This window comes from Podarcis gaigeae (assembly GCF_964106915.1).
Source record: "Podarcis gaigeae genome assembly, chromosome: 2".
NCBI lineage: Eukaryota > Metazoa > Chordata > Lepidosauria > Squamata > Lacertidae > Podarcis > Podarcis gaigeae.
In genome coordinates this window covers 57,635,292-57,660,716 of record NC_139679.1, presented here as the reverse complement: position 1 = coordinate 57,660,716, position 25,425 = coordinate 57,635,292, and the positions used below count along the sequence as shown (strand labels likewise).

Sequence of the window (25,425 nt, the reverse complement as noted above, 5' to 3'; positions counted from 1 at the left end):
CCTAGGTTTGTACAACAAGCTAAGCCAACCCAAACTCATCGCAGTACAGGAGTAAAATGACTTGGGGGAAGTAAAGCAGCTGTGAGATCCTCTTCAGGAGTCTGCACAGCCCTGATACACCATAGTTTGGCATGCAAACAAAGCAAAGACATGTGCACATACAGTTGGGTGCATTAAAAAGCATGTTAACCCACCCTGAACAAATTCTCTTCAAGGTCAGTAGATTACTCCACATTTGTTTTGTTTGTGTATCAGCTACGGACAACACAACTCTAGCAAGTCAACAAAGAATGAGCAAAAGAAAACCTCAGAGTTGCACTATAATGGAATTTCTGCTCTCAAAAGGAAGGTCCTAGTACAACTGTGAAATCAAGACACATGTTAAGCTCTCAATCTCCAGAGATTTGCAAGAACAACTCCTTTGCACCTTTTAATTTTCATCAGGTTTTGCTATCAGTTTGTTTAAAAAAGAAATTAAGGCAAATCTTGATACTCCCAAGACTTAGTACAATATCAGAAGGCAAAAAGCTCCCCCTACTGACAGTCCAATTTAATGCACTTGGTAAACCAAGCCTATCTGGATCAAAGGCTTTTGCTGCGCAGTTTTAAGAGCTGTTTAGGTAGAATCAGTGCTTTTTTTCTTTACAAAAAGTTTAGGGGTGCTCTCATTTTCCTACTCATATTGAAATACTGCCCCTCAATGAGGCTAAACCTAGATTCACAAAATGTTTAGGGGTATGCGTACCCCTGCGTACCCCAAGAAAAAAGCACTGGGTAGAATAATCATCAACAGGTTGCATTTCCACCTATTCCTCACACAGGTAAATACTCCATATGGTAAGACTGCAGCTATACTTAGTCTTTATCCTCCTCCCCCTAACAAGGATCTTTTTGTCATGTGACTGAGGGATATGTCACAATGAAGCAACACTTTACTTCAAAAATATTTGAGAATAATCTGCAAATCCCTCTGGGAACAACAGGATTTAAGCAGAGGTGGATTTAGGGAAGCACAACTATGATGTACTGAATTGAGCCAAACAGGTGGTGAGAGGAAGGGGGGTGCTGAATTTTGGCTGCCCACAAGGCGACACTGAAATCTGAAAGACCAAAGTCCACCACTGACTTAAGTGTGCATAACTATATTCAGATTTACCACCTGCTCTTTGCTTTTCAAGAGGGGCAAATTATTTTGGCGACAGATGAGAACAGGTGTTGTCAGTGGCACCCATACACAATTTATAAAAATGGCTGTTTCTAACCATTGCAGGTGTGGGGGAAATAATTGTGAACACCATCAAAAAATTCCAAAAGAGGAGACTTGGATGAACTCTTGAATGGCATCAGTGTTCTGTTTGCATAAAGTCCGTATGTACGGTGTGCATGCATGCATGCATGCTATGTATAATATTTATAGAAAACTCCCTCACATAAAGTATCAACAAAATATGCATGTACAATAAAACATATACCATAAAAATATAAAATAATCACAAAATGGGTGGCTCATCTTCAACAGTTTAAGCAGCTGCATAGGCCTTCTGGCATAAAAAGATCTTCAAGAGATGCCTGAAAATTAACTGTGAGAATGCCTAAATAATCAAGGCTGGAAGAGTTCACAGAATGGAACCAGGTATCCTAAATGCCTAAATTCTCGTTGAAGTCAATCAGGCTTCTGAAATATGGGGGACAACCAACAGTACTTCTCCAAATTATCTCAGTGAGTGAGCTGGTATATAAGGGTTAAGAGAAGCATTATGGTATCCTGGACTCACGTTGATCAGGGCTTTGTATAAGGGACCCCGGACCTGGTCCGGGAGTATATGGGCAGCCAATGCAGGTGTTTCAGCAGAATGCTACAAACCTACTCTTGAGAAGACATAAGGCTGCTCCACTAGACTTCTAATGTCAGTTTGGGGCACACTACATCACCCCACAAATCCTAGCATGCAGCAGCAGACCATATGTGAACACACAATTGCGTACAGGAGTCTTTGCCCACTGTAAGAGAATGGCGCTGAGCAGAGGAGCCCCAGAAAGCACCATAAATTTAGAAAGTGGCCTGAGAGGGTGGGGATTCAACAGCTTGGAAAAACACCAGGTGATAGGAGTGTTGCTTTCAAAAACAGTGAGAACCTTGGAAAAAGCAAAACAGCAACTGGCTCAAGACCCAATCTTATGCCTGTTTACCGAGAAGTAAGTTTCACTAGGTTCAATGGTGCTTGCATCCTAAGACAGGATTCCACTGTGAGGTGGCTCAAAGGGTAGGATTCATCCTTGTGTGCCTCGGGGACAGTTGATTTGTATTTGCAGCTGGTGATTTTTAGCTGGGATGGTAAAGACTGACATCAGGACCGAGTTCACTGTTGACATTCAGTGTTGCAGAAGGAGCACATACTGGAGTAATGAGCTCAGTGTTGTCAGGGTCTGAGCAACTGTGACAAAAACTATGAATACAAACCAAACTGAGGAAAGCAATGAGCCCCATCTCTGTGTCCCATGTAATACATTTAGCAGGCCAAGCGGCTTTCTACAATACTCATCAAGACATAGCAGGTGAGATAAGCCCCCAACACATTCACAAACACCTCACCCTCTTCCCCACTACCAATTTCACCAATAAAGTGTTTCCATTAAGAGTGACTACATTAAGAGTACATAAAGTGACTACATTAAGAGTACATTCTCACCCCTACACATTTTTAGACAGTGCATAGTAGAGTAGTTAGGGCCTTTGTGCCACTACACAAAGACACAATAAATATTGTAATTAATCCAGACAAACAGGGATGTGATGGGGAAGGACAAGGTAGTTGCATGAATGATTACTTCTGACATGAGGTTCCTGCCGAGGTCCAGAAAGCAGATCTAGGCGCAGCCGACTCCCTTTGGCTTTAGTATTCCTTTCACCTACAGCAGCAGATGCTGCCGCAGCTGGGATAGGAGATGCACAATGGACATTCTGTTGAGCCCGCCTCTTCCGGGTATAGGAACGCAATTTCACCCAGTCCATCCTCTTTATTTGCTTTTCCTCACAGCAATGCTGCCTACAAAGCGGTAAGAGGCAATACTAAGAAAAGAGGTTCTGAAAAGTAAAATATAATCCAAGCACAGATGCCAGGAAAAACCAAAACCATGACCTTTAGGGAAGGGAAGAGTCTCATTGGTGGATTGCTGGCTTTCTTGAAACTTCTTTAAGCTCCTGTGGCTTACTCCCTGAAGGATTAAACAAATCCATATTTACCCCCATATTATCCTATATTAACTCACTTGTTAAAGGGGCTGTCAGCCCCACAGAACAGAAATGTTTTCACTGGAGCTCAGTGTGCCAGAGAGTATGTTCAATTCTAAACCCAAATATCCCCTCACCAAATTAAACACACATACTCACTTCAAAAAACAAACATTGGCTAGAATATAATTTCAAGCATCAAACACCCTACACTCAAATTACTATATAAACCTTTGGCAGTTTTCTCTCACATGAATCCACAAATAATCCTGGGAGCTGTAGATTAGTAAACAAGACTGAGTTATTGGTTAAAGATCCCAAGCATTTCCATCCCTCAAACTATCGTTTCTGCTTCCCAAAGTTCTATGGGGATATCGGATGACTATTAAACTGGTTTAAATCTAGTTATGATAGGATTTTGTTGCTGAATGTTACCACCTCCTTCGCACCACACTTATACCCTTTCTGCAACAAATACCTAAAAATCACTGTCAACTGTTGCTACTGTTCCCTGCCCACTCTGTGAATTATAACTTTTTGAAGGTGCTGACTATTATCTGTCAGGCAAGCAGCCCTGCTTCCCTCACAGAACTACACTTCCCAAGGTTCCTCAGGCTGCAAGCTACCTCCAAACCCACTTTTTGTTTCAGCGTGGATATGCCTTTAACTGTGACTGCCTGCAGTGCTATGGGCAAAAGATCATGCAACCAAGCGAAAAGAAAATGAAACATTTGGATTAAATAATACAAATACTGCCTGAGCAACTGAGAGGAGGCAGCTGTCTCGCCTCAGGGTATTCCCCTTCCCCTACTGAGAACTGTCTCAGGTTTCAAATTCAGCCCCATTCTGAGAGAACACAAATGGCAGCAACAAAGAGCCAGGAGGTCCTGAGGCTTCTGGCGTGGCAGAAATAAAGGAGTCAAACCAAAACGCAGGTCACAGGACCTGATCCATACCTGCACCAGTGTTGATAAATACTTTAAGTCTGGGGTCCCCTGCAGGCCTCGAGCCCCTTCTATTTTTACCTGTAGGAGGCATAAGTCAGCTTTCAACCGTTCGGCCATTTTCCTTTCTTCTTCCCAGAATACCGCTAGGAGGATTCCCAAATTTATTAGGAAAGGAAGAGGGTGGGGCAGGTGGAGGCCAAGAGTTAGCTTTGCCTCCCAGCCAAACCGTCTTAAATTTGGGAGGGATAAGAGAAAAACACTAATACTATTTTTTAGAAAGAGAGAACTGTCACAGTCTGGTAAAAAAAAGAAAACTGTCACTGCATGGTAAGGTTGTGTGTGCTTTCCTTTATGTTTTAGATTATTGGACAGGCATTGCGCTTGGCCTACTGTGTGTGGTTTGATGTGTATGGTTTTGTCTGAGTGTGTTTTGCTTGCTTTGGGAAAAGGGGGTGCTGTTTGCCTAGTAGTAGTTTCTTCTCAAGGGCATCTGTTGGGACCAAGAAATAACAATTAGTCCCATGCAAATAAAAGAACCAGGAAGGGTCAGAGTCCTTGGAAGTTGCCCATGGCAACATACAAGCCCATCCCACCAAATATCAAATACCGTATTTACTCAAATCTAATGCTCACCTTTTTTGGCTAAATTACGCTGCGAAAATTAGTTAGATTTGATGGCACCTTTACATTTGCCAGCAAATACTTTTTTTTTGTTTCAAGGGTCTGAAAATTAAGGTGCACATTAGATTTGATGACGCATTAGACTCGAGTAAATATGGTATTGCACTGGCAAAAGAACCTCAGACTGGCAGCAGTACACCCCCAATATCAAGCTAGTCTGCGCAGAAATTCTCATATGATTAAGGGAGTGTGATTAAGGGAGTAATATAATAGCATAGTCTTGATTAGTAGTGCTGACCAATTTGGAACAACATGGGCAAACCTTTACTGTACTTTTTATTGTGATTTTGCTAACAGATTAATTGACGTGGAAGTTGTAATGAGTTTATTAATAGAGGCATAGTGTTTTTGAGTACATACAGTCTATCAAACACTATGTGAATAGGTGTTGATGAAAGCGGTATGTTTGCTATTTGCAAACACCAAACTGGCATGAAATACTGAGTTTTGAGGAGAAAACCTAAATAATAATTAAAATGTGAAATGTGAATTGTATGTTGAATTAAGCTGGGGACGTGGGGGTGTACGTGTGTGTGTGAGTGCGTGCACACACACATATGTATATGCACAGCAATGTTGTTGTTCAGTAGGTGGCACTGTGAACTGGTGTTGACAATAATTCCTCTATGTGTTTCAAATTTGGTAATCCTGATGAGGAAATGACATCTTTCCAGTATTCAAGCTAGTGACTCTAAATATACAATTGTTCTTAACTGAATTCCTTCAGGGGAAGATGCTGTAGCTAAATAGATGGAAAATTTATGGTGCATACAGAAGGTCACAGACTCCATCCTTAGCCACTTCAGGTGGGACTTAGAAAGACCCTTATCTGAAACCATGGAGACCCACTGCCAGTTATAGACAATTCTCAGCTAAACAGACCAATGGTATTATTAGATGTACGGTATTTCCTTGTCTCTATGATTATGAGTCATGAGGTCCCAAGCTCTTGGAATGGTACTACTTCAGAATCCATGTGCGCTATTGCATGTTAGAATTCTCCCCCATCTCCTGCCCCCCTCAAAGGTTCTTGTGCAAATCAGGGCATCCCACAGACAGATGTTGTTGTTTGTTGTTACAGAGGAAGTGTTCAAACATTCAATTAATTTAATTCAATTAATTTAATTTAATTAATTTAATTCAATTCGCTACCTGTTTTCTAAGATGGGGAAGCCCTAGAAGAGCAGTGTAATGTGAGAGTTCCAAACTTAACTCTCAATTTATGGAACAGGATCCACCAGCATAAAGCATACCTAATAAAATTGAATTATATATAGCGGTGATAGATTTTGCGTGAATTTTCCTCTCTGAGTCCTTGAGTGCCCCCACACCTGTTTGAGCATCTGTTTCTCTTGCTCTGCTAAAGTTACAGCATACAAGGCTGTTTTGACTTTGAACAACTGAAAATTGTGAGCCTCTTGTCCATTTGTGTTAAACCATGAGGGGGGAAATATATAAAAAGGGGATCAGTTGAAGACTACATTAATACACAGAGTGGGAAAATAAGCTGAATAATTCTATTGACTTTATTCTTTTAAACACATGGTCTGAAAAAATACTATACATTCCCATCCATTCATGTTAAACAAGCTCATACATTTTCTTCTGTTGTTACTGCCAGTTTTATAACGAGAATAAACTCAAGCGATTGCAGACAGGTTCCTCTTTATCTGCAAAGACATTGAAGTCAGAAAGCATAGATTTCTGAAATGGACCTCAGAATGCAGTGTTTCTTTGGTTGTTAAAAAAAAGAAAAGAAAACAAGCATAATATAGTATAGGTATAGGCACTCATTTCTGAATGACTAGTTACTGACCACACAGACAAAATACTAGAATAAAACAATTTTTGTATAAAATATTTTATTTGTCAGTCAAGAGGAATATTAACAAATTTGAGAAACCTGACAGTCTTTCAGTTCTTTACAAAACAAAAATCCCACATTTGCTTCTTTGTATTTTAAGTATACATGCGGATATACCAAAACTAGGGAGGATAGAATATTTAATTACAATTGTTCTTAAACAAATACGTCCTTGCATTTTAATCTCTTCATTTTTCTTTAGTTGAAAATAGAATAAGCAGTATATTTAGGGGAAATGGCTGTTTGACTTGCAATGTTTTACTCTTATTTGAATGCAGGCATGTTGTTCTATTGCGGTATGATAGATAGGGTAAGGTTTTTATAGAAGTGCTATTGTCTCACAGAAAAATCCTAATTGGGAACAATTGTGGCTGGTGTTTGTTGGGGTCTTTTTTGTTTCTTTGTTTTCTTCCCTGATCATGAACTGCTTTTGCTGCAAGTCCTTTAGTGTGACCAAATGTGAAAGAGTGCTGAGCTCCTGCACATTTTAACACAGGGATGGGGAAAAATGTAGGCCCTCCATAGCTTGTTGGTCTCCCAACTCCCATAAGACCCAACAAGCGCAACCAATGGTCAGGGATGGCATAAGCTAACATCTGGACAGCTACCGATTCCCCATGGCTGCTGGGATTTACATTTTTGGCAGATGCAACTCATCATGCAGCATCAAGGAAAGCTGCACTTGCTTAAATTACTGTCTTTCTTTTTTTTCAAAAGTGCTAAAGTTACAAGAATTGTGTTATCCCTTACAACTGGACACCCTGAAAACAGACTATTTATTGCTTAACTTCATCATCTATCAGGTTCACAGTCTTAACTGTGCAATCCTATGGAATACTTCCAGGTAAGTGCACAGGTAATGCTAATTAACCTCCCCCTGCCTCTACTTTTTAAGAAGCCCAAAACCTACTTGTAAGCAAATCCCATTGAAATAAATATGTACATCTTACTACAGAGGTCCAAATTGGCTTTTTGCAAGTTATTGAAGCTGTTGGCCTTAAAACACATACACGCGCTCGCTCACACACACAAAGCAGAAGAATTGCAGACTTGAGTTCAGGTACTTAGTCTTGACTTTCCTAGTGACTGCTGATGCCTAAACATGCAGCCACCTTTTGCTTACAGAGACTGCCATCTTAGTGAATTTGCATTTAGTACAGCGCTTTCTGGCTAATTTAGTGTTATTGCATATGGGATCAACCTTCAGTGATTATCTGCTTCCCCCACACCAGGATAACTTTTGGAACTTAAGATAGGATTTTGGCAGGAGCTGCTATTGGTCTACTTAGTTTCACTACTTGCAATAATTTTGTACTCTCTCTCTGTACTCTCTGGTACAGAGTACCATCACCTCTTTTTTGGTTGTCCATGGCAGCCATTTTGTGCTGCCACCCACAGCACTTTTTATCAATGCAAGTATCAGAACTTCATTTTTTTAAATAAAAAAAAGCATTGACTACTTCTGCAGAACTTAGGGATGCTGCTATAAATAGGAAAGCAGAATGAATATGCTCAGCGCCCCACTCAGCAATGCTGCCTCTCCATTTCAGTTCATCAAGCTATCAATACTAGTACTTTGGTAGTATGGAGTTGGTGGTTCTCATTAACCTGCAGTGATAATAATAAGTACATGCTTCCACACTAGTCATTTTCTCTATAGTAAAAGCCATTTGCTTACTCACTTTACAGTATTTGCAAGATTTCAGGTAAATCTCCCCAGCCATTTACTTCCATCTTTTTCTAACTGCTGTCCCGCTTTTCTTTTGCTTTTTAAAGAAGTGGTTGTAGCTATTTTGGGAGCTTTCATTGCAGTTAGTGCAGTCCTTTTAAGATCAAAGTTCATGGATGTAGTGCCTTGCCTAGAGTGGAATGAGTGTTGTAGTAGTGTGTAACCCCACCAGTCACCATTACCTGGCCACCCTACCACCATGCCTACTACATATGCCTCTATAATGCCTCTTTCCTCTGGCATTTTTGGAGTTAAAACACCAGCCCATTCTGCTACACATTCAAGCCAAAGGAGATGAAATGAACAAGGCAGTTGGCAATTTGGCCTCATTTTGGTTTGAAAATAGAGCTCAATCATATAACTTACAACACCTCCTGCCGTAGTGGTATTAAGGGTGTGGGGAGGCTTTGATGGGCAAAAACTTAAATTCATTTATTCCTTTGTCCCTGTCAATCAGTGTACTCTTAAGGACAAAGAGACAGATTTCACATAAATACTTCTGTGGCATAGAAACTCTTATGGGGAAAACAGTAGTCAGGAAAAACTCCCCAGTAGCAGCAGAAAGAGTAGGCATTCTAGTTCAGTGGCGGGAGGGGATATTTTTCCTAACATATCTAACCCTGATTCATTGCGTGCAGACCTCATTTGGGCCATTATCAGGCCAAATTTGTAATTCTACATAAAACTGCTCCACTTATTTTCAGCAGGGCTTACTCCCAGGCAAACGTATATAAGATTGCAGATTGAATCTCACTAGTGCTTGGGTAGCATTAGTTCTAAAGCATCCCAGCTTCCAGCTTTCATTTTGGTAAATTCTACAAAGCAAGAAAAATTCTGTTTTAGCAAAAGCTTGTTTACTTTAAAAGAAAACAATGTTCTGTCTATTGTACTAATAATCCCTAGATGAAATATTTCCATAGTTTTCTGTGAGAACTAGTACATCTCTTTGTCAGATTTCATGCAAAAATAGTATTATTACTTTTAAAGTTTACATTCATGTCATAGTTTATTTACATATAGATCACCAGTTTGTGCTTTTCACAGATGGAAAATAGTTTATAATGTTCAAGTTAATCTGTTTCATTAAAAAAAAGAAACCTGTTAAAAGATAGAAGCTGCTTTTTTGATATATGCGATAATAATCAAATCCAAGATATTGACAAGATACAAGATTTTACTGTCATTACCAGTCATGTGCTGCAAAAATGTTTGTAAAGGAATTGCAGCTTCTTTTCATGCAGGATACACTGAAAATCCTCATTTGACTGCAGGGTGATTTGTCAAATAAATAGGTCCTAATAGTGCTTTTTATTTCACTTGTATATCTTTTTGCCTCTTTGATAGTTTATGGGGAAGACTTTAACAACAGGTATTCATAATACAAAACTATGTAATATTATTTTAAACCTGCAGTAATGACCAAATTTTCTTGTATAACTTACTTAGGCCCTGGTTCAGCCCATCGCAGATTTACACATGCAAGTTTATCACTTTGATGAGGTTCCAAAATGAAGAGATGACGTGTGTGGAAAATAGATGTCACTGACCAGGAACAAAACCTCCATATTGTCTTACTTCACCTCGTATCAAATGCCATGCTTTTCTGGTGGACACAGTTCACACAATAACCACAAGTCATCAAGTGATGAACATGCATGTATGAACCAGCTAACACAGAGATTCCCTCTAATAACTAAGAACACAACTCATCTTTAAATACTGTGCATTCTTTAGTTAAGTTCTAGGAATATAGAACCAGCTTGCTTCATCTTATCTGCTCAGGGTCATGGGGCATGACCAGTATTCCCATCCCTTCTACCAGAACCTGAGCTGAGCTAGATCAGGCTTCCCTAACCTGGTGCCCTCCAGACATTTTAGACTAGAGCTCCCCTCATCCCTGACCACTGACTATGCTGGCTGGGGTTGATGGAAACTGTAATCCAAAACAACTGTAGGGCACTAGCTTGAGGAAGTCTTCCTTTGTCCACCTAAACACCTGATCTTTGGATGGTCTTGCCCTGCAGAGTGATAACTGGAGAGGACCACCATTTTTGTTTCCTTGCCCTCAAATTTCTTTATTTTAATTAAAAATATTTATATACTAGCCTTCAGGTAAAAAGAGCCGGAAGAAAATACCTAATACAATAAAACTCAGTTTTAAAAAATCAGAAAATCAAATCAACAGAAGTATAATAGTGCATATTAATAACCAGTAGAACCAATAATATGTCACTTAAAGCAATCTACACTGGACATGTATTAAAATAATAAAAACGGTATTCAACAGGTAGCAGAATACATCAGTCTGGGGAGGACATTCGACATATGTAGTGCCACAAGAAAGAAAGCCCTCTCTCTGCTTTCCTAACTTAAGTGACACAGGGAGGATCTCTTAAAATGATCTCTAGTGGTAATACAATTTGGGAAGACTTTTGTGGGAAAAGGTGACCCTTTATGGACCCAGGATCATTGGCCATCTAAGGGTTTAAAGGTGGCCATCAGCAGTTTGAATTGTGTCCAAAGCAGAGGCAGTTAAGAGAAGTGATATGTTCCATAAGGCCAATCCCAGTAAGTACTGAAGCAACTGAATTTTGAACTAGCTGAAATTTTTGAGAAATCTTCAGAAGCCTTTGTAATGCACTGTAGTAGTATAAACTGGAGGTTACTAGGGCATAAATGTGGCCGTGCTACCTCTGTTGAGGAGTTGCAACTAGCACATCATCCTTAGCTGGGAACACTGTATGCCACAGGTGAGACTTGGGCTTCCAGAGATAGTGTTGGATGATTGCTTCCAAACTATGAACGTGATTCCTTAGAGGGAATGAAACTCCACCCAGAAGTGGTTCAACAGCACTTCTCTGCTCAGACAAACCATTCACCTCTTTCTTGTCTGGAGCCAGTGAATGATCCATACCAATTCAGCATCTCCATTGCTTCGTCTGGAAGTGGAGCTCAATGACATCAGTTTGCTGGCAGCACCTCACTCTTAAATCCCTGAATGGTGTTGCTATGTTCATGTATGTATTTAGGAAAATAGAAGGCAAGATGGAAACATGGGGACCCCATTGTGTAAATACCACAGGGCCCCATAATGCAAATGCCACCTTCTGGAACTGATCATCAAAGTAGGAGTGGAATCACTGAAGTATAGTACAGTGCATCCAACCTCCAATGGAGAGAGCCTGTCAGTTGGATACTGGATTCCAGATGGTTGCAAAATCCACCAAGAGATCCTGGGTCACAATCCCCTGTCCCTTTTCTCAGCATAAATCAGCAGCCAAGGCCGTCTTGGTGTTTGACTGAAGCAAGATCTATATCATCAGTATCACCCAAGAGTGTCAGCAGCAGAATGGGCTCATAGAATGGGTGTGTAACGAATAGATAAATCCCATTATTATGTATTCTGAACTTGTCTTGGTTTAATTCTAGTGCTTTTGATGATAAATTGACCTATTAATTTCACTGTAGTTTGCAATCCGATTCAGAGTATATACAAAATCCTGGATTGGCTGGCCAAAGGTTGTTGACTCTGTTTTGACTAGCATGTCATGGTGGCCATGAACTCTGATTTTAACTGGCTGGGGTGTTGATCTTTCCTGCTGGCGTAACATCATGCAGGTGTCATTGTGCCAATCTGTTGCCCTCCAGACATTGATGCACCTCCACTTGAGTACCAGCAAGCACAACCAGTGATCAGAGATGATGGAGCTCATAATCCATCAATACCTGTAGGGCAGCACTTTGTCTACCTCCCATATATCTTTTTAGGATCAGGTACTAGTGCTAGTACAAAAAACTCTGATAGGAAATAATATTCCCACACCACAAGCCAATAGCCTTTGGTGCGGTAACAGTGTAATAGTACTGGTGTAATAGTGCATATTCTAAACTGGCATATGCACATTTGCTGATATAGGAAAACTTACAATTTATTTAAACCTAGTTCGTTTTCTGATTTATGCTTTTATATGTTTTTCCTCTAAGTACTGAGAGCTCAGGGTATGCATGTTTACTTGGTAAGGTGTCCTTCTTGTATTCTGGGTACAATGTAGGAACCACATTCATTCATTACAATTATGGCATTATATTTTGCCTTTATAACTTTTAAAAGCACATGGCCATGTGGGCAACCAGCACAGCAGCAATGGGTTCTTCTAATGTACTTGTTTCATAGGTGAGGTAAAAGGGTGATGATTGGGTGGGAAGGACCTGTATGATGCTTAACTCAAGTGCTGCCAGGCTCTTAACTGTTGCAGCATGAATGTGGCATAAAGCCAGGAGTAAGTGGCTCTCATGCTACCGTCATATCATATAAAGGGCACCTAAAGTTCAAGGATGCATACTCCCTAGTAGTCTTTGAATCCAGAGACAGATATCCATTGCAAACGACAGGCATATAGCAATCTGTCCCTAGGCCATAGTGTTTGTCCTATTTGCCTAACTGCGGTGTAATACATCTTGCAATGTTTAGCAAGCATACAGGGCCAAGCCGTAGCTTGGCTCCTTTTTCTGCAGCAAACTTGTGTGGGTTTGTGTATATTGAACAACATTCACAACTTAGCCACTAGAGTGGGCAATTGTGATTACTGGGATTTTCCTTATGATGGTTTAAGGAATTGCAATTCCTCAATGAAGGGAAATGCACAATTGAATTTTTTTCTTTAAGAAAAATATGCTAGAGCCAACCAGTGTTAATCATTTTAAGAACTCTTGGTTTCACTAGAAAATATCTAAGATTTAAGAAAATGCTTGTCTAACTGAAATCAAAGAGAATGAAATGTGGCTGGATCATACCCAAGGGGCTTTGGCTGGATCCTGCCCAATATGTTCCTATGTACTGCTTCAAGTAAAAGTTCAATAAATATCTAAGTAACCTTTGTAGATTGTAAATTGGGGCCATGAGAGAATTTTAGAGCCAGTGCCAACTACAAATCCTCAATTTCATATAGACCTGCTTTTAATCTGTGGGCCAGTTTTCTCCAGTGTTTACAGCTCAGGGAAGTAAGCATTTAGAAAATCATTCCCAAGCAATGCCTTAACCTAAATGAAAAGAACACACACAACAAACTTGTGTACCTTCCTCCTCCAATGAATATGAAAAGTACGTGGTGTCATTATCTGCTGTAAACTTGCAGCCTAGTATTCAAGTGTGGATCTAACAGTGTAGTCTATACATAGCTACTAGACGTTAGTCCCATTGAGTTCAGTGAGACTTATGCCCAGACAGTGAAGCCTAAATTACTGGCTTTAATTCTGCTTTTGCACTGATAGAACCTGGATAATCAGGTAAGTTTAAGCATAAAGTGAAACCTTTGTAGCTGGGCTATCAAGAAATCAGAACAGGCATTTGAAAACTACAAAAGAAGTACTTTTTGTACTGGAAGTACTACTTCAAAAGTGCAGTCACTTTTGAAATCTTAACAGTTTGTTCAGAACAGACATTAATTAACCAGGCTCAGCATAAACACTTGCTCATTAATTCACCGCCTCTCTAATTTCTAAAAAAAAATCTTGCAATCTTAAGTTCACTTTGGTCACCCTTCAACTTGACTCATTTAGCAGCTCCATGTGGATAAATCATTTAACACCATAGTTATTGGTAAGATGATATGGAGATAGTAGGTCTACTTCAACTCAAACAAGCCCAAGACTTCTTGATGTCTCATGGATAGTTCAGATGTCCTAAAACCTTCCAGGTTTCCTCATGGAAAAAGTAACATTAGGGAGCTCCAGGTGCAAAAAAGACAAGTTACCGCTCCTTGAATAGTGATATATATGTGGAAATTCAGCAGGTGTCATGCAGACTGCAGATGCTAAAATTCCCTCTTCTATACAGAAAGCCTTCTTTTGAACCTTGCCATCCTATTCACCACCTTTCAGCTTTTCCACTCATGCTAATCTACATCAGAAGCAGCTCCTGTATTAATATGGTCACAAGCTTCTTTCTCCATGCTAGGTGCTGTGTGTTGAGAACTTTAGAAAATCTGAACTACGTCTGGGGAGACAGTTTCAAGAAAGCCGTGTAATCTGTTAGCACTGGATTTGGTTCTATGGCTGTGTTCATATAGCTATGGCATTTGAACTCAGACATTCACCTAACCGTGCCACAGCCACCACTGAGGAATAGTTGTGCAGGAAGGACCAACCAAAACAATACAATCCCTTATAAGGAAAGATCCCAATATTTAGGGCTTTCTAGTTTGGGGGAAAGGCAAACATGCATCCATAACAGAGGTGTATGAAATTATGCATGATGTGCAGAAAGTATATATAGAACTTTGATGAAGTTGAATGTTGGAAGTTTCAGGAAATACTATTTTTGTGTATAGTTAAATTGTGGAATTCACTACCGCAAGATATTGATGGCCACCAGCTTGGATGGCTTTAAAAGAGAGACAAATTTATGGAGGGTAAAGCTTTCAATGGCTACTAATATTGATAGCTATGATCTACCGCCAGTGTTAGGAATACAAGTAGGAATGGTGCTGCTACACTCATGTTGCAGGATTCCCATGAACACCTGGCAGGCCACTGTAGAAACAGAATGGTGGAGTAGACTGGGTTTAGGTTTGATCCAGCAGAGATCTTCTTGTGTCCTCCTGTATGCAGGTACTAGTACTAACTATGCCAGGGTAGGGAACCTGTTGCCCTCCAGATGGTGTTGAACTCCTGAGTCCCATCAGCCTCACCCAGCATGGTCAGCTGTCAGGTGTGAATGGAGTTTTAGCCCAGCTGCAGGTTCCCCAACCCTTGAATCAAATGACTACTTCAGAGCAGAAAACTATATTTAAGGTAGTCAGATGCAGAAGGGGACATGGCCCCTGCACCTTTAGTAGTTGCATAAGAGAGAGGGAACTTCAGCAAGTCCTATCAGCTCTGACTACTGGATGTGCTGGTGGATGGGGCATTGGGTGTCCAGCACCACCTGGCTTGTTCTCATCCCTGATCTACTTGCAATTCCTGGGCATCATAAGAAGGCTTGTGCAGGTTCTCCAGAGCAAGCGTTAGTTTCTCCACCGAAACATTTATTTGTTTAGGCAAATTTCTAAGGTGTTGGCCTAAAAAAATATGGGAACAGGCTCTTTTTCTACATTTATTTTTATTATTCAGTGTAGTGAATCCCTCTCTAGGCCGTTGTCAAGGGAGTGAAGCCTTTACTGCTATTTGCTTAGAAGTGCTTGCTATCGGAATGCATGAGAATAAGAGGTGGGGACTTGGAGTAGAAGTTAGCCTGGTGGAAGAAGAAGCTGGAAGAAGCTGTTTTAAAGTCAGATGATGTGGCCAAACAGCTGTTTGTTAAGACTCTGCATCCTCTTTAAATTATTTAAAGCCATCTCAGTTCTCCTGAAGTGCACCGCTATAAAGTGCTGCAAAGGGAAAGCTCTGACTCAAAATCCTATTCTATTTGGAATCCACTGGGGTGGTGGGGAGTGGAAGCTGCAAAATTATGCAGCATGTTTATACCAACTACCCTTCTGTTTTGCAAGTTGCTGTCAGGTAGCTGCCACAACACAAGGCAGTCAGTTCTTTAAAAGGAGCAGCCCACAGAGATCCCTTGCTAATTTCAGAAACATCCAAGACACAAGAAATACAAAAAATTCCAGGGCCTGTAACATTTCTGACATTTCTGGCAATTACAGGTTAGCATTCACCCAGCATGTGCCACTACACTGTATTAAGTAGGCATGAAATCCAAAGCTCTTCCTACTTCCATAAATATGAAATCCAAACTCTTCCTCCCTTTTGTTCTTTTCGTGAATGGCTCGCACAAGGTGAATTCAATTTATGTCTTGCAGGGAAAGCACAAGTGCTACCACTTAAAGAACAATTAAACAATTCCAGTTTTAAGTTCTACATCAGGGTAACAGATTTATTTCTGGCTTTGAGCATCCAAGAACATTGAGGTAGACCACTAGTCTTTGTCAGATATCTCGCTGAGTGGGACCCTGGTACTTTTAAGAGCTCAGTTGCAGTCAGGAGTTCTTGGCCACATATGCACGCAGTAGCAGCCAAGGGTGAAGCTACACCACACGAAGGAAGGTGCCGTACCATGCTAAGGAAGGTGTGTGCATGATGTGCAACCTGGGAACTGCTTGCTTCTAAAGAGTTCTTAATGGTACCCATACAGAGAGACATCTGGAAACCCTATCACATTATTGAATCATCCAGGAGCTTAGAGGAGTGTCATACAAAATGGGCAGGTCCAATCTGCTTTTCTTTCCTGTTTGCTAAGGGATCTTTGTTTATGTTTTTGCAGGTATTAATAACAAAGGTGTCTGTAAAATGCTTTCAGAAGGAGTGGGATTGAAAGTAGCTTAACGGTTGTCCAATATGTTTTTAAGCAATCTTCAAGAGCATCCATTACAACAAGAGGAACTAGAACTAGATGGTAAAAGAATTACTCAGTGATGGTGTCTTCCGACAACAGAAGGCTTGCGTGGAAGGTCAGATGCTTATTCGTTTCAACTGCGCCCTTTTCACATTTCAGTATTATCCTAATGTTGCTACAGAGTCCATTATTCTGAAGAACTTTCCCCTGGTGTCAGATGGAGATGCTTGAATAAAGCTCTTCTATCTGTTTCTTGAAAAATTCTCTCAGCTCCGGTCTCCTAGCTTTTAACGTAGGTGTCAACAAACCATTTTGTACAGAGAACATTTCGGGGTAGATGTAAACAGCTTTAACCTATGAGGGGGGGGGGAAACAAGTCAACATGTTTATAAAAATATACTGTAACGTTGAATAAAAGGATACGGCTGATTTGATAGCTGTGTTCCAGACATATCACATTGGTCACTCTGCCAAGTATTATTCTGCACACCCACTCCTATGTAGGATGTAATAGCTCAGTGCTAACACCTGCCTACTTTTAAATTCGGCCTTTTAGTTGCAGCAATTCATCAATAATGTCCCTAGCTTTGCCCAATACACTGGCTTTTTGAACAAAAGGTCCCCCCATAGGGCAAAGCATGTGACTTTTACAGCATAAATTATAGTAAGCAGTCACTCTGTATTTTTGTTTATCTGGCTCCTTAATACAACCCAGACTATTTAGATATTTAGAAGTTTTGTCGCTTTTTATTTGCGTGGCTTGTTATTGAAAGGTGAACAAATTTAGTGTGCAATCCTGTGCATGCTTATTTGAGAATGAGGTAGCTTGCTGCATGGATGAGGTTCTGTCCCTGTTGCTTTAGTATATATCTCCCAGAGACATTGGAACAGAAATTCTAAATTTGGCTGTTGCTGTTATCACTTGGCATTTAATGGCAGACACAAGGTATATTTTATCAACAGACTTTAAAAAATACATTTCTGCATCAAAAACAATCTTAAAAGGCTCAATTCTAGGATTGAGACACAATGAGGACATGCTGAGTTCTCTCCACCTTTTGCAGAAATAACTGGCACTAGGGAAAATTAAATTTTAACTTTTAAAACACTTGACTACCTTTAGCACTGAAAATGAACTGCAGTGCACACTTCAAAGTTTCATGTTGGCAAAATCTTTGCTGCTGCTGTTAAAAATGTGTTGGTGCTAAGCATTAATTCTGGAAACAACTTAAGGATCATTTATGTTTTATTTGCATTTTTACAATTAAAGAGTAACACATTAGCCATCCATCTTCTATGTTGCAGAAAGCAGTGTTAAATCATGTGTTAATCCTGAATATAGACCTCATAGGAAACTATGATGTTTAAATGTGCATTTGTTCATTTAAGTGTCAGGAGCTCATTATAAGAGGTACTGGGTACAATGCAACTTGCATATTTTTGATTCTTTGTTGCCTCCCTGAGCTAAGAATACCCAAAATCATTACCCAAGCAGCTGGCAGTGACTATAGAGGAAAAGGCTTTGCCCTTAATATCTTCTTTGTACCCATGTTTCCTGCTTGTGATTTTAAGAATTCATTTAGGAGGGTTCCCCCCGCCCATATAACTACACAGTGCTGAAATGCTGCAGAGAACACAGGCATATGTCCCCCCATACCCCCAAGGATTATATTAGATGAATTGATAGATTAGTATATTTCATCACAGGGAGGTTTACAGCATGGGAGAAAAAGCAATTTTAAGAGACAGTCAGTTCTCAACATTTTTTTATAGACCAGTTTTTGAAAAAGCAGGAAAGCTTTATGTGGAATTGATTTCTATAGTCTCTATTCTTGTTTACTGCATGCACTATGACACTGCAAGTGCATTTATTATGCTGTTGCCAAATCTAGTGCACAAATGCAGGCACACTTAGGAATTTATGTCATTATACGAATGTTACAGCTGTTACATTTGTGTTTTTAAAAATAATAGAATCACAACATGACCTTGTTTTAGATCACACTTCTTAAAAGATATGTGTGTGTGTGTGTGTGTGTGAGAGAGAGAGAGAGAGAGAGAGAGAGAGAGAGAGAGAGAGAGAGGAGCACATTATGTCCATTTTTGAACTTCCCTTATTGGAGGTTTGTAGGTCTGCCGCAAAAATACCTACGTCAGGAGGAGATTAGTCCATGGATGGGGGACAAACAGAACAGCTGTATTTTCCAGGTCAGCTACAAGAATGGTAATTAAGCTGACTTTCCAATACTGCTCTCGGCTTGAATGGAATGGTGTTTCAAATATTTTATCATGTTATCTATCATAGAGAGACCTTCTTTAACATTACCTTTCATGCATTCATAAACAGACAAGGATAGTTTTATTTCATAGAAAAATACACATTTGAGTACTGAACCACAAAGCATAAGCGAGGCATTAGGGCTTTTACATAATGCATGCTAAAATCCCTGCTATTCAATCACAAAGAAGCAGCTCATCTGCATCTAGTAATCAAAAGCTATCATCAGTATTTAGTATTTACCTGTTCAAACGAATGAAGTCCACTCTCTTTCCCTAATTGCACCATATCTTCCATTATTGCTTTTTTGAGCTCCTAAGTAAGAACATATGAGAACATTTACAGCCAGGAAGTCCTGTTCAAATACATGTTCCAATATTTAAATAATTATTTATTTGGCTCTCTATTGACAATTAACTTTTCAAAGAAGCAGAGGATGAAATGTGATTATACTATGTAGGACAAGGATGGGAAATATCAGGCAAGAGGGATAAATTGTGTCCCCCCCCCCCGCCCCCCAGACCTCTTTGTCTTGCCCTTGGAATTCTCCTCAGGTCATACCCTTCACATGCCAAGCTTTGCACTCCAAATATGCCCATCTGGAACGTGTCTTTGAACTCTGTTATGGGGAGGATAGAGGCAGCCTGCTTGAGTGTTAGTACAAAATAGCCTATTGTACAAAAGGTAAAAATTACATTTGTTACTCCACCCATTTTGGCCCTTGCAAGATTGATCAGAAGGTTATGTAGCTCTCAGCTTGAAAAACATTGCCCATCCTTAAGGAATTCTGGTCCTGTAGTCTTCATGCAGAAGTGTCTGAAATACCTCTTTGATTTAAATTTCCCAAGCATGAACATATGTTTGCAGGGGAAAGACTTAAATTCTTATTCTGGCATGTTGTCTTGGAACTTGTTCTTAGAGCTCAGAGCTCTCACTTTCCTCTTTGCATTTAAAATTAAAGTACAAAGGAGTTCAGTGACTGAAACTGTATATTATAACGCCAGTTCCAAAATAGTAGATTCCATTCCATTCCACGGAAAACATTCCCTATACCTTACACTGATGCCATTTTCAATGTTATTTATCTAATGCTGTCAATATGAATTGCATTTTGCACAAAGACCAGTTCCCAGCCTTGATCAGCTGGCAATCTAAAGAGAAAGTGCTTACAATCTACTTTCTTAGTGTTCTAATAACCAAGTCCCTGGATTATAGCATAGGCATCTACTCAGAAGTAAGTTCTACTGAGTTCAATGGAACTTACTCCCAGGTAAGCAGGGATAGGATTACAGCCTTATTTCTTGAACATCCCAAGAATGTTGCCAGGATTTACTTTTGCTACTGCTGACTCCTAGCTGCTCTACATATTTCCACCCCCTTACTCAAGTGGTAGTAGCCCTCCTGGCTTTGTCACACAGGAGTGGGGAATTAATTATTCAAATACATAGGAGCGTAGGAACTGCTTTATAATGAGTTGGGCTATTTGTCTATCTAGTTCAGGATACCCTACACTGACTCATAGCAGTTCTGCAGGGTTTCAGACATGGGCTCTTTCAATCCCTGGAACATCCAGGGAGTGTTGAGAATCTTGACCCCTTTTTTCAGGTAGTACATATGTCCACCACTGAACTATGGTCCTTTGCTTATGGCTTCCACCAAAGGTAAATGTGCTGGAACACCCATAGAAGAAATAAAACCTGCTCTTTAGTAGCTTTGCTGTCTTCTTTCTGGAACATTACTGCAATCTTTATCTAGTCTAGGCAACAGCAGAGAAATCACATGATTTGGCGCTGGCTCAGACATTCCAAGCCTCCAAAAAACAAAATGAAACAAAAGCATATCTCACTGTGCAAAAAAATAGATGTCATCTTGTAGCAATGGAACAGTACTGATAAAGAAAGTGGAAAAAACCCAAGATGTTATACTAGCTCCTGTTATAGGACAGAGCTTTGCTAATCTAATGGAATCTTTCTAACAGATGTCCCTGTTTCTTAACACAGTAATCACCTAGCTACTTAGAGCCAGAATTACACATTATGTCAAAAGCAGTTTTAACTACTTGGCTGTGCCTTTCTTTATGATAAGAAGCTGTGGGGGATCCTGACCAGGATTAAAACACCTTTTCCCTTTTTCCCTGAAAACTATCCAAAGCAGTAAATATGTCCTTTGGGGGCATTATTATTAGCAGGAAAACAGGGCATAGTTAAGCTCCCTCCTTCTGTGCTGTGGATCTGATCCAGTTCAGAGCCCCCTATAGCTGCTTTTTTCCTAAAGAAAAGGTCACAGTCAGATCCAAACACATTAGCTGAACTGTTTTAATTCAGCCATTCCCATCTTGGTGCTATCCTGATATTCTGGATTACAGTTCCCATCATCCCTGACCATTGGCCATGCTGGCTAGAGCTGCTGGGAGTTGGGAATCCAAAACATCTTGGGGGCAACAGGATATGGAAGGCTGCTTTTAATGTAACATTGAAGTTGGCCTTTCAGCTTATCATATTGCATCATTCGCCATAAGGCTCTTTCAGTGCACTGGCGAATTCTGATCTACCAATAAGAATTATAATCTATGTTTGTCTGTTCACACACAGCCCAAATTGGCACTGAATTGCACAGGAGCATGTGCATAAGCAATTTACCGCATTTTTACAGAGCTCTGCAAAAGTTCCATCAAAGCCTCTTTTCTTGGCCCAGGCTGGCATGATTTCAGCATCAGGTACAACAATCCCCACCAGGAAGGCCTGCAACGATACAGATAAAATTGGGGACTGTATTTGTGACACAGCAAACCCTTCTTGATCCCTTGAATTTTGCTGTGCTCTCTTATCTGTGCTTTCTAAATAAGAGTGCTTGTCAAGTTCTTTGCCCTTTGCCCCCATTCCTCAAACAATGATACAGCAGCTTCTGCTTATCACAAGAGTCAGAGCAGTGTGTGTGTGTGTGTGTGTGTGTGTGTGTGTGTGTGTGTGTGTTCTGCAGTAAGTTCTGCAGTAAGGTTACTCCCACTTCTCCATAGTCCTTCAGCTCTTCTAGTTCCATCAGGAGGCTGGCCCCCAATGTTACAAAATCTGTATGTGGGGTGTGTTGCTTGACTCTGCTTATGCAGTTGTTTCCCTATTGATCTATACAGACTTTATAGAGTATGCAGGTCAATCAATGACCACTACGCCAGAAAGTTTGCTACATGTCCTAGAATGCCTCGTGCCTGGGACATCAGTGAGCAAATGCTGTGCTCCTCTCATTAAACTACTGTATGTATCTAGCTGCTGAACTTACCTGCTCAGCAGGTAACAGACACCAACATCTTGTATCCATTTGGAACATTATTAAACGGAATAAACACGACACCTTGCCTGTTCCTAAATGCAACCCCCCCCCAACCCAGGAAACAATACAAAATGGTATAAAAGGCATGACCAAATTTCAAGGAATGTTTAGAAAATGGATAGCGTTACCTGTAAACTATCTCCATGCACATATATCTGGGCAACAGGCTCGCTGCGAATGTAGATATTCTCGATTTTCTCTGGTGCAATGTATTCTCCCTGAGCCAGTTTAAATATATGCTTTTTTCGATCAATTATTTTAAGTGTACCATTCTGTGAGTAAAAAATAACATAAGAATGTAAGAAGAGTCTGTCTGCTGGATCAGGCCTAAGGCCAATTCAGTCCAGCATCCTATCTCCCATAGGGGCCAATCAGATGCCGAAGGGAAGTCTGCAAGTGGGGACTCGCTTATGCAGCAGCAAGTAATCACATAGAGCTAGGGAAAAGTGAGATCGCCTTGCCTGTAACTCAGCTCCAGTCTACTGGGTCCCTTCTGAGCAGCAGAATTCAAACTGATTTCAAATTTCTCAGACTGGCCAAAGAAGCTAAGGTCAAATATCTATGAAACCTAACAGAAAGTGGCAGGCCCAGGTATAGTAGAGCCACGGGTGGGGAGGCTGTTAGGTATAATCACAACAACACAAAGAACAGCAATGTTGGGATTTAAACAGGCTACAACTATAGGCGTCAGCAGGTTTTGGGGTAGGCATTGGGTGGGTATCCTGAACTCAAGCAGCCCAACTGCTGGTGGATGACTGGCAGGGTTGATCAAGGTTATGGGTCACCCCACAGGGACAGAAACATATCACAGTATGTATCATATCCAGGCAAACCCCAAAATCACCATTTGGGGTGCTGTAGCCCATTAGCTCCCAAGCTAGTTATCAGAACAAGAAGTACTTCCCCCAGGCTCCCATTAAGGGGATACCCTGTGACCATGGAGCAGGGGAGGAGCCTCCATCCCACCCACATAGATTTCCCAACCCAATTCCTTATCCACCAGTAAGTTGTGACAATTGCTGAGGTAGCCCATAAACCCATAAAATAAGGCCAGGGGAGGGTTGGAATCTGAAGGGAACCATGTTGGAGCTGAACCCTGATGTGGGCCTGGCATATACTCACATCACACAGTAGTAATTTTTATCCACCACTATACTCATGATCTGATGTACACATCAATGTCTAATTCACTTATTCCTTTGGTCAGAGGGGCTTGTAAACCTGCAATCTTAGTGTGCAAAGTTAGCATTTCAGTACATACGTGCAACCACTTCCCGACATCCCCAGTATGAAGCCATCCATCCTTGTCTAAAGCTTCCGTGGTTTTCTCTCTATCTTTCAGGTAGCCCTTGAAAACGTTTGGACCTTTCACACAAATCTGCAAGAGATAGATCTGCTGGTACACTGCAAGGTAGACTTAAAAAGAGAGACTTAGGCCAATTGTTATAACTTCACACAAATGATGACTATATAGGCAAAAAGTCTTCAAGAACCTCAGCCTATGGGTTAGACTGAGCCACACAAGGAACTCTTATTTTATAATCACATGCCACTGAATACTGGCATAACCCTTTTCTGGGGAGGGGAGGGCCAATCACACAAATATACAGTTGGCACCACTGACACAAGGTGGGAGACTTTCAGGAAGCTGGACCTGTGAGTTCTAGAAGCACAGCTGTTTGCCTATGAGGACTCTGTGCCAACAATGAGTAGACTGGAACATGTGTAATGCTTCCTGAGTGAAGGTTTTCTGTTCTATCTGAGTAAAGACCAGCCTGAGCCAACACAACATACTGTTAGATGCACAACAGGCAGGATAGAAGCATCGTTTGCAACTTAGGATGTTTTGTAATATTTGGGTTTATTTACAAATTCATCCAGCTACCTGTGCTGTATTTTGGAGAGGCTATATCAGATAGTTGTTTTAATTATTATTATTTAATTCTTATCCCCCAAATTATATCCTGTAACAATAATGCATGAGAAATCTGCAACTTTTTGCTTTGTTGTTGTTGTTTACTGTACTGCAGTTTGCAAAATAAAATTATGTATTAAATAAATATATACAAGTCAAGCATAGGTGGAGGTAGACAGCTTAACATTCAACAAAGCCAGTCCATTGTTCCCACACCAGATTGCCAGAGAAAGACACCTTTCTTCCTCCTCAGCTGCTGTTAGCTTACAGCTCCAAGCTTTCTCTGTCTCTAAAACTCCAGTTGCTCTTCTGTTTCTTTCTCAAATGCACATATTTTGCTTACACCATCCTCAGCTGGGTGTGAAATGTGTGTTGCCATATCAGACTGTTGCAGCAGAAAGAGTCTTGTAGAAGACTTAAGAAATGCCTCATGGCATAAGCTTTCATAGTCCACAATAACTTATGCCCTAAGACTATGAAAGTTTGCGCTATAACTTATTTGCTGGACTTTCAGGTGCCACTCTTCTTTGTCCCCCTCCAAAAAAAATTATTCCACAGAGAACCAAGAAACCATCTTTTAATGATGAACCGTTTTTTGTTCAAAACCAAACTGTGCTCCTGCATTCCTTCAAGGCAAATCCACAATAATAGTCCACAGTAATCAGAAAGCAGCCTCACCACAATACTAATCCTGGCCAGCAGGACAAGATGAATGTCTAACTCCACTGCCACTATCTTACTCCAAGGATGCTGTGTATATTTCATTGTGCCTATTTTCCTTTAGCTGTTCATCCTAAACTAGGCTTCTAAGGAGTTATGTCATGAACCTTGTCCCTTCCCAGCTCCTGTCAATTCCAGGAATTCTTGCTATTACCCTGCATGAAGTTTGGATCATCAGTACTGAAATGAAAGAATGAGAGCCAATGCCCGACTTGCTCGCTTGCCTTTCTGAGCACCAGAGCAACCTCTTCCTGCACCTGAGCTTGTTGGTCATGTCCTCGAGAAATATATATATCTTTGCACCCTCCTATCCCCTGTAAAGGAGTGACAGATCTTGTCTCTGGAAAATGGTTCATTGGCTTTTTTAAACTACAAGTGAGACAGCAAAGAGTTCAGGAAGAGT

At 40.6% G+C, this 25,425-nt stretch overlaps 2 protein-coding genes and 1 long non-coding RNA gene across 23 annotated transcripts in view; 1 reads left to right on the top strand and 2 right to left on the bottom strand.

Annotated features, from left to right (window-relative positions):
• MEIKIN (meiotic kinetochore factor) overlaps positions 1–25,425 on the bottom strand; it is a 130,598-nt gene that overhangs the window by 15,724 nt on the left and 89,449 nt on the right. The window contains exon 2 of the mRNA XM_083728574.1: positions 2,830–3,047. Coding sequence (XP_083584700.1) covers positions 2,830–3,047 — 218 coding nt within the window. The remainder of the gene's footprint in view (positions 1–2,829; positions 3,048–25,425) is intronic.
• LOC310839737 lies at positions 6,386–25,419 on the top strand. 6 transcript variants are annotated; one of them, XR_014561613.1, is made up of 4 exons: positions 16,798–16,897; positions 18,914–19,006; positions 23,730–23,798; positions 25,145–25,419. It is a non-coding gene; the product is annotated as an uncharacterized lncRNA (long non-coding RNA). The 6 variants fall into 6 exon arrangements; XR_014561614.1 differs by lacking the exons at positions 18,914–19,006; positions 25,145–25,419 and adding an exon at positions 6,386–7,568 and having other exon boundaries at positions 16,711–16,897; positions 23,730–24,459; XR_014561610.1 differs by lacking the exon at positions 18,914–19,006 and having other exon boundaries at positions 16,767–16,897; positions 25,161–25,419.
• Positions 16,296–25,425, bottom strand: part of ACSL6 (acyl-CoA synthetase long chain family member 6) — a 78,680-nt gene continuing 69,550 nt past the window's right edge. For all 16 annotated transcript variants that reach the window (XM_083728425.1, XM_083728426.1, XM_083728420.1 and 13 more), the window contains 5 exons: positions 23,649–23,765; positions 22,516–22,659; positions 21,700–21,801; positions 19,304–19,375; positions 16,296–17,136 (listed from right to left, as the gene is read on the bottom strand). In XM_083728425.1, coding sequence (XP_083584551.1) covers positions 16,996–17,136; positions 19,304–19,375; positions 21,700–21,801; positions 22,516–22,659; positions 23,649–23,765 — 576 coding nt within the window. In that variant the 3' untranslated portion in view covers positions 16,296–16,995. The remainder of the gene's footprint in view (positions 17,137–19,303; positions 19,376–21,699; positions 21,802–22,515; positions 22,660–23,648; positions 23,766–25,425) is intronic.